Source organism: Hordeum vulgare, chromosome 3H (genome assembly GCF_904849725.1).
Source record: "Hordeum vulgare subsp. vulgare chromosome 3H, MorexV3_pseudomolecules_assembly, whole genome shotgun sequence".
NCBI lineage: Eukaryota > Viridiplantae > Streptophyta > Magnoliopsida > Poales > Poaceae > Hordeum > Hordeum vulgare.
This window is the reverse complement of record NC_058520.1, coordinates 467,270,613-467,280,301: the sequence shown is the minus strand read 5'-3', so window position 1 is coordinate 467,280,301 and position 9,689 is coordinate 467,270,613. Positions and strand designations below refer to the sequence as shown.

Genomic DNA, 9,689 nt, shown 5'->3' with positions numbered 1-9,689 from the left:
TCTATTGAAAACAAAAGATGAGGCATTGAACTACTTTAAAATTTATAAAGTTAAAGGAGAGAATCAAATCGATCGAAAGATTAAGAGGCTTAGGTTGAATCCTGGTGGATAGTATTTTTTCAACAATCCAATTTATTCTATGAGGACACATAGTATAATCCATGCATGATAGGATGCCTCCCTAATCACCCCAATCAAACTAGTTCACTGGATGAAAGAACAACACACTAACTAATTTGGTTAATGCCATGTTGGACACATCGGGACTTCTAGTCATTTCATAAAGAGAGTTCCCACAAAGAAGAAAGAGATTACACAATTTTATGAGTGGGAAAGTAAAATGCTTAATTCTCTTACTTTCCCAAGCAATGTAAACTTGCACCAAAAGTTTACTGTGTTTTATTGGATATGCTTTCCATGACATTGGCTATGTATTTATAGTGGTGAAATGCAAGATACCTGACTTGAATGTTTCTACAATCATGAATTTGGATGATGCAACTTTCTTTGGGGATATTTTTTCTATGAAAGATATGCCTAACTCATCTAGTGAGAGCCGGAGACAACTTATGAACCTTTTATTCCATTGAAACATTATGAGCAGAAACCCAATGAGATTTCTGAGGAGGATGACGATGAAGCTCCTAGAGGGACAAGAGACAAATGCCTGGAAATTCAATTGGTGAAGTCATTGTGTACCTCGTGAATGATACCCCCACTTCCGTTTTAGAAGTTTATGCATCTCCTGATGCTGACTACTAGAAAGAAGTTGTACATAGCAAGATGGATTCCATCGTGTCTAACGGGACCTGGGAGGTCACTAATCGTACTTATGGGTGTAAATTTGAAGGATGTAAGTTGGTGTTTAAAAAAAGCTTAGGCATGACGGTACAATTGAAAAGTACAAGGGGGGTATTGCCAAGGGTTATACCCAAAAGAAAGATGAAGATATTTTTTATATTATGTATCTATGGCCTGATTGACCACCATTCAAGAACTATTATCATTGGATGCCTTATACAATCTTATCGTTCATCAAATGGGCATCAAAACAACTTTCCTAAAGGGAGGGTAGGGGAAATATACATGTAACTACATGATAGTTTTGTAGTAGACCGTCATGAAGGAAAAATGTGTAAGTTCTTGATATCCTTATATGACTTGAAACAAGCACCTAAGCAATAACATGACAAGTTCGAAAGAAATGTGACATCTATGGGGTTTGTTGCAAATGAAGACGACAAGTTTGCGTGTGTTATCGCCATGGTGAGGGCGAGAGAATTGTATTGTGTTTGTATGTCGTCTACATACTTATATTTGGAACAAATTTCAAGGTCGTTGAGGAAGTGAAATATTTTCTATATCATAGCTTTGAGGTGACAGATCTTGAAGTGGTTGATGTTATATTGAACATCAACCTTTTGAGAGGTGATGATGGTGGGAACATTCTGTTGCGGTCTCACTATGTGGAGAAGATTCTGGATCGCTTTGGATATTTAGATTGCAAACCTTCTGTAATGCATTATAATCCAAGTGTGTTGATTTGGAAGAATGAAGGAGAAGCATGATCAATTGAGATATTCTGAAATAATTGGCTCGGTTATGTATTTAGCTAGAGCTATAAGCATGACACCTCATTTGTTGTGAGTAAACTAAGTTGATTTGTTTCAAATGAGGGAGATGTTTATTGGCATGCTCTTGAGGATACTGATTTACCTGAAAGGTACCACGAGTTATGGACTTCACTATACCGGGTACCCAAGAGTACTTGAGGCTTATAGTGATGCGAATTTGATATCTGGTGGTGACGAGATTAAAGCCACAAGTTCTATGTGTTCACACTTTGTGGTACTGTTGTTTCTTGGAAGTCTTGCACCATCTTAATAAGGTCAACGATGGGAGCGGAACTCGGAGCATTAGACACATCAATAGTTGAAGCAGAACGGCTTTGAGAACTTCTGATGAACTTGATGTGCATGGCGACATCCCCGACTACGAGTTCCGCAACGACGACTTCTTCCTCGACGTCGACCACCTTCTCGGTGACATGACGAATGGTGCATATGCTTCTTCTTCCGCTTCCGCTACTACGTATGTCATCCTATTCTCTTTGTTAGGATTAGCGTTTGGTTTACTGCTGGTAGCAATCAATATGAATATGATGTTTCTTTCTTATGATCTCGATTGCATGACTAGCTTCAACAATTTGTTGCTTGTTTTGAGTATCATCACTATTATACTATTCATGTTTTATCCATAGTTTTTTTTTCTGGATTAAACTTAATAAAGAATTCCTTGAATATTCAACATGAATATGGACAACTATTTTTGTTAGGAATATAAAGATGTTTAATTTTATACCCCCTCCGTTCCTAAATATAAGTCTTTTAAGAGATATCATTAGGTGACTACATACGAAGCAAAATAAATGAATCTACACTCTAAAGTGTGTCTTTATACATCCGTATGTAATCCTCTAATATAATCTCTAGAAAGACGTATATTTAGGAACGGAGGGAGTACAACTTATATAGAAATAGTAAAACAACTTAGAAATGGTATATCTAATTATATGCACAAGTTACGACGCTAATTCAGAACCTTGGACCAATTCGTTCCTAGCTAGTAGTACATCAACGCTTGCGTCGCCATGACCTCGTCGTAAGATGAGGCCAACAAATCTTGGAAAGAGTCGGGCGTGGACGCCGGGCTGAAAGTGCGAGCAACGCAAGGATCGTCAAATTCAACCATGCCGTTGCCGCTAGACTCCGGCCACAGTATTGTGTCACGCTCATGCACGTCCACTGGCCACGTAGCGCTGCTCCCTGCTCCAAAGCTACTGGCCGTCGGACTTGTTCCGAACGGTGGCGGCGTCGATGACGACCCCGACGACATCACCTCCCCGGTAGACGTATGGCTAGCGGACCGCGGCTCGATGAGCCCCATGAGCTCGGCGTACAGCTGCTCCGATTGTTGCGTGAGCTCTCCGCCGTCGTCGAGCGTGGCGAGGGCCGCGTCGAGATTCACCAGGGCAGGAGGAAGGGGGGAGAGGGACGACTGATCTTCTCCGGGAGGGCTGTCGTTGGCCCGGACCGGGACGTTGTCATCGCCTATAGGAGGAGTCGATGGCGCCGTGGTCAGCAAGTATCTCTTCTTGAGCTTGGTGTTCCAGTGGTTCTTGACGTCGTTATCTGTTCGGCCGGGGAGCTTGGCCGCGATCACCGACCACCTGGTCAGCACACACAAAACCACGGAGTTTCAAGCGGTGACATGAATTCAGCTGTCAAACGTATGCTCAGCAACGAGCTAGCTAGCCATCCACATATACCTGCTTCCTATCTCGCCGTAGAGGGACAGTATGAGGTCGTCCTCCTCCTCGGTGAAGCCGCCGTGCCGGAGCGCGGGGCGGAGGTAGTTGAGCCACCGGAGACGGCAGCTCTTACCGCAGCGGTTAAGCCCTGGTACGTGATGCATATGCAGATTAGAAACGGAACTAGAGACAAGGTAAAGCGCTTGCAGAGTGAAGAAATACTCTTGACGTCTGCCGCACGCGTGCACTGTGCCACAGAATAGATGATAAGCTTGCGTAGCGTAGGTGCATGATGTGACTGTCAATTAAATAACCAGGTAAACTGTGTCAAGTGTCAACTGTCAACCAACCTTGCTAGCTAGACAGAGACGTTGCAACTCACTCATCCCACTGCTAGCCGACGAACCTCATTTCCTTTTACCACTGTTTACCACTAACCGAAAGGCACGTACTCGTACATACAAGATACAACTGGTATGTACGTAGTACGGCGCGCCGACGAAAGATTTGCTCCGGCACGCGCGTTCTTTCTTTGCCGGCGGCCGGCGGCCGTGGCAGCCACGTATACGGTACCTGCTTTGTGTGGCAGCGTGATCCAGTTGCCGGCATTGGCGAACCTCTGGACGAAGTTCCGGAGGACGGCGTCCTCCTCCCGCGACCACGGCCCTCGCTTCACGCTCGCCTTGTCGCAGCAGGGAGACCTCCCCATTGTCGAGGCACAATGCCGGCTTGCTTGCTGGGAGCGGGATTGCTGATTCCGGTCGATCGTGTAATCCTCCCGACGGTTAGGAAGGGTTTATATAGAGCAGCAACGGCCCTGCTGCACTGAGCAAGTTGACCAAGCATATATAGTCTCATCCAGAAGAGTTCAACCACTACCGGTCAGTTTCACTCGAACTCCTAGCTAGCTTAGCTGTGTTGCTCCGTGCCACAACTTGCATATATACGTAACCGTTTCTTGCAAAAACAAAATACCAAGATAACCGTCGATTCTTCTTTTTATATGCTGCCCTGCAACATTAATATGTATACAGTACAGGTTCAATAAGTGACACTTCTTGGCGAGATGCTCAAAAGAGGCTCAACCTATATGCTTTGGTCAGGCGACAATGCCACCCCCGGCCTTGTCTATGGGCACTTGTGTTGGCCCGCATTCCATATACCTAGAAAACCTAGCTTGATAATAACTTGGCAACTACCAGAAGATAATCTATATTTCGTTTTTAGCCGGTTTTGACTTCCTTGATTACTTCCGCTACAAAAGATTGTCTATCGTTAATACATGTAGCCGCTAATTAATCACATTACATCAATTCCGCACAGAGTAGTGAGAGTGTGAGACCACTCTAAAACGCTTTTCTACATGGGCGCGCGGCACATCCTAGAAGGAGTGGTAGCGTCTTGCGTGAGACCGTCCTTGAGTTATATACCAAGAAACTTGATGGAGTTATATTGAAGGCGCATTCACAAGGAAAAAATATATAAAGGATAAGGGGAGTGCAACGTTTTTGTGCCCAGACTCTGCACTGGGTTAGGAAAAATTTACAAAACAATTCAAAAAATCATTTTTTACCATGGTAGAAAAGTTCTTACGTGAGGTTCACTCCAATTTCCAGTTCATTTGAACATCCAATCAACTCTCAGCAAAAGAGACAGATCGGGTCAGAACAGAGCATGAACATTTGATCAAACGTTTTATACAGATTCCGAACTTGTCTTTTTTACCGAGAGTTGCTTAGATGTCCAAATGATTTCAAAATTGGAGCGGACCTCACACATTAAATGTCTACCATGCAAAAAATGATCTGAAATGAACTTAAGCTGTTCTTTGCTATCGATTCTCATTGACATAATGAAGATGCTTCTATTTGTAGGTATATGTTTTTTTAGTAGTTATGGTCGAGTGATGATATATGTTTTTACATATTACAGAAGTTTGTTACTAATTAGTGCACTCTCTCTCGCATTATTTCCTCCTCTCACCTTGTATATACTTTTAAAAAACACTTGCTCTCCCCATAGAGTTCGAAAGAAACATATCACTATCTTTTGCTATATCCTCTCTTGTCATGCTAGTGGTGCAATAGCAAGTTGAGGTTTTAGCAGGCAAATAAGTTTTGATTTTATGCATTCAATAGTTGGTTAGGTAATTTTGTCTTTTGAAGACATTAAAAAGTATACGGAATACCAGTACACTATAATATCACAATAGCAACGAGATAAAACCAATCTCCTTGTTCTCAATCAATCAAAAGAAATCAACTTAGTGCTTATAGCATATAGCACCTTAGGTCTTTTTGTGTCAAGTTTAGCAACTTGAAGTAGCGAATATGGTGCACGTGCATAAATGATGGGCCACGGGGGAAAACACAATTTTTTTTAAACCGATGCTCTGCATATGGCAAAATATCTATCACTGGATATCATACGTGTAAGTAAGTATTTTGTGTAGTGTCACTCACAACAACGATATGTTCAAAAAGAACAATTCAATTTAATAAGCTTGACTCGATTTTTCAATCACTTTCTTTAACTAACTAGCTGTGAAATTATAAATGGCAAACATATGACTCAGATACAAACAAGATTTGGGAGAAACACCACACAACCCTTTAATGTTATGTATGCACCACGATGCATTTGCTGGTGCAAAAACACAAGCATGAGGTCAAGCCATAACACCAATAACGATTATATGTTGTTTCTCCTAGACACCATATGTGCAAGAGCAAGATGATCATAACAATAAAAACAATTTTATGCATATCATGACATCCACGATTTATCTAGCTGATAAATCATCAAGTTGGTATTGCAGGATTAGAAAGAAAAGAGAGGACAAAAAAAGAGGGTTTTCTAGTAGGACATAGAGTACATTTTGTGGTACTCATGTATTTTTTGAAAGTAGAGGAAATTTATACTAGTATGATGGACGCAATTGTTTTATGTAAACGTACATGCAACATGAGAGAGGGGACAAATTATAAGAGAAGAAAATTGTACTAACTATAACTGGTCTGACATAAGAGAGAGCACAAAAGTATTAACATATATTATCTCATATTTATTAACCATAGCAAAACAGTAACTTAAAGCTAGTCATGGAATTAATTGAACATAACTACTAACCGTAGCAAAAATTTATAGTAGCATTACTTAAATTTAAGTAGTAACCAATTTTCCCCTAAAAAGTACTAACCAATTTAACAAATAACCATATTTAAATTATTAAGATATGACCACAGAAAACTAATAACTATGGACAAAATGCAAAGACATAGCCATATGAAAAGTATTAACCCTAGCAAACTCACTTTACATATCAAATATTTAACAATAACAATCAACGGCTCGATGGTCGGTTCACATGCAAAACATCAACATGAAGGTCGGTACTATCCGAATCGGGGCTCCGCACACCGAGAAAGGTTCGAACACTGGGGTGCGCTCGCCCTCCTACCCTGTTCTGCATCTCAACCTCACGGCGGCTCTTCAATGGCTCGAGCTAAGGAAGATGAACAAGAACACTCGCGCAGTTTACCCAGGTTCAGGCCACCTTGCGGTGTAAAACCCTACTCCTGCTTGTGTGGATTGCTTGTGGGAGAGAGAGTGAGTACAAGACGAGTTCTTGCCCTAATGGAGTCGATGCCCTTCTAGGAAGGTTGGGCCTCTCTCTTATAAAGGCACTGGTCCTCTTCCCCCCAAAACACTCGACGCGAAGGGTTGCCAAAATGGCCATTTCAAAAGGGGACAAAACTGCAGTCCATTTTGACAAAGGTGGTCTTCGCGTGCCAAAGCTCTTTGTCGTGACGCACTGGTGGGCTCGGGGTGACCTCCGTCCTACCGAGCCCCTAGCCTTGGTCCTCTTGCACCCAATAGGAAACTTTGGGGGTTGCTTTAGGAGCCCGCAAGTTGGCCCCGCTCCCTTAGCACCTAAGTGGAAAGCCTCTCTATCTGTGCACGCTGGCACCGCTCATGCGTCGCCTGCGTAGCCTGCATCACCCACGTGAAGATGTAGGGTCACGTGCTACCTCTTGAGATTGCGTTGGTTTTCCCTTGAAGAGGAAAGGGTGATGCAGCGAAGTAGATAAGTATTTCCCTCAGTTTGTTGAGAACCAAGGTATCAATCCAGTAGGAGAAACAAGCAAGGCCCCAATAGTAGTACCTACACAAATAATCAAACACTTGCACCCAACGCTATAAAGGGGTTGTCAATCCCTTCAGAGTTATTTGCAAGGATGAGATCTGATAGATATAGATATAAAATATTGCGGAAACAAAAGTAAATAAATTGCAGCAAAGTATTTTTGGTATTTTTGATTTATAGATCTGAAAATATAATATGGAAATTAGACCTGGGGGCCATAGGTTTCACTAGAGGCTTCTCTCATAAAGGAAAATAATACGGTGGGTGAACAAATTACTGTCGAGCAATTGATAGAAAAGCAAATAATTATGAAGGTATCAAAGGCAATGATTATGCATATAGGCGTCACGTCCGTATCAAGTAGACCGAAACGATTCTACATCTACTACTATTACTCCACACATCGACCGACTCTTCCCTGCATCTAGAGTATTAAGTTCATGAAGAACAGAGTAGCGCATTAAGTAAGATGACATGATGTAGAGGGATATGTTGGAAAAATGCCCTAGAGGCAATAATAAAGTTGTTATTATTATATTTCCAGTTCATGATAATTGTCTATTATTCATGCTATAATTGTATTAACCAGAAACCGTAATACATGTGTGAATATATAGATCACAGTGTGTCCCTAGTGAGCCTCTAGTTGGCTAGCTCGTTGATCAATACATGATCATGGTTTCTTGATCATGGACATTGGATGTCATTGATAACAGGATCACATCATTGGGGAATGATGTGATGGACAAGACACAATCCTAAGCATAGCACTAGATCGTGTTGTTCGTCTGCTAAAGCTTTTCTAATGTCAAGTATCATTTCCTTAGACCATGAGATTGTGCAACTCCCGGATACCGTAGGAGTGCTTTGGGTGTACCAAACGTCACAACGTAACTGGGTGATTATAAAGGTGCACTACGGGTATCTTTGAATGTGTTTGTTGAGTTGTACGAATCGAGACCGGGATTTATCACTCTGTGTGACCGAGAGGTATGTCTGGGCCCACTCAGTAATCCATCATCATAATGAACTCAGTGTGACTAAGGAGTTGGTCACGGGATGATGCATTATGGAACGAATAAAGAGACTTGTCGGTAACGAGATTGAACAAGGTATAGGGATACCGACGATCGAATCTCGGGCAAGTATCATACCGATAGACAAAGGGAATTGCGTACGGGATTGATTGAATCCTTGACATCGTGGTTCATCCGATGAGATCATCATGGAACATGTGGGAACCAACCTGGATATCCAGACCTCGCTGTTGGTTATTGGCCGGAGAGATGTCTCGGTCACGTCTGGATGTCTCCCGAACCCGTAGGGTCTGCACACTTAAGGTTCGATGATGCCAGGGTTATAGGGAAATAGTGTACGTGGTTACCGAAGGTTGCTCGGAGTCCCGGATGAGATCCCATACGTCACGAGGAGCTCTGGAATGGTCCGGAGGTAAATATTGATATATAGGATGTGAGGTTTTGGACATCGAAAGTGTTTCGGGCGTCACCGGTAACGTACCAGGACCACCGGAAGGGTTCCGGGGTCCACCGGGAGGGGACACCAGCCCCAAATGCTAGCATGGGACAAAATGTGGAAGGGAACCAGCCTAGAGTGGGCTGGTGCGCCTCCCACCTAGGCCCAAGGCGTAGCAAGAGAGGGAAGGGGGGAACCCTAGCGCAGGAGGCCCAAGGCCTACCTAGGGGTACGCCTCCACCTCTCCCTACCCTGACCGCCACCTCCCTGGCGTAGATGGGGCTGCCACACCCCTTAGGGTGGGAAACCTAAGGGTGGGCGCCTCCTCCCTCTCTCCTATATATATTGGAGGGGTTTTATCTTTTGGAGAACACGAAAACTCTCTCTCTCGGCGCAGTCCTTCCTCTCTCTCTCCTCATCCTCCGCATAGCTTAGCGAAGCTCTACCGGAGAACCACGTAGCTCCACTGCCACCACGCCATCGTGATGCCGGAGCCCTCTCCCTCAACCTCTCCGTCCTCCTTGCTGCTTCAAGGTGTTGGAGGCGTCATCGGGCTGCACGTGTGTTGAACGCAGAGGTGTCGTAGTTCGGCACATAGATCGGAATCCACCGTGATATGAATCGCTGCGAGTACGACTCCATCAACCGCGTTCATAGTAACTCTTCCACTTAGAGATCTTCAAAGGTATGTAGATGCTCTACAACCTCTCTCGTTGCTGGTATCTCCATAGATAGATCCTTGTATGGCGTAGGAAATTT

At 43.3% G+C, this 9,689-nt stretch overlaps 1 protein-coding gene across 1 annotated transcript; it reads right to left on the bottom strand.

The window, feature by feature from the left end:
• Positions 1–2,520: 2,520 nt before the first annotated feature.
• LOC123440186 (transcription factor RAX2-like) lies at positions 2,521–4,065 on the bottom strand. Its single transcript, XM_045116759.1, has 2 exons — positions 3,329–4,065; positions 2,521–3,229 (listed from the first exon to the last, which is right to left on the bottom strand). The coding sequence occupies exons 1-2, from the start codon at positions 3,472–3,474 to the stop codon at positions 2,623–2,625; spliced, it is 753 nt and encodes a 250-aa protein (XP_044972694.1). The 5' UTR covers positions 3,475–4,065; the 3' UTR covers positions 2,521–2,622.
• Between the last annotated feature and the right edge of the window lie 5,624 nt (positions 4,066–9,689).

Coding starts and splice junctions, on each gene's coding strand:
- LOC123440186 (XM_045116759.1), bottom strand. CDS start 3,474: ATGCATCACGTACCAGGGCTTAACCGCTGCGGTAAGAGCTGCCGTCTC. Junction 3,230..3,328: donor TACGGCGAGATAGGAAGCAG/GTATATGTGGAT, acceptor TGTGCTGACCAG/GTGGTCGGTGATCGCGGCCA.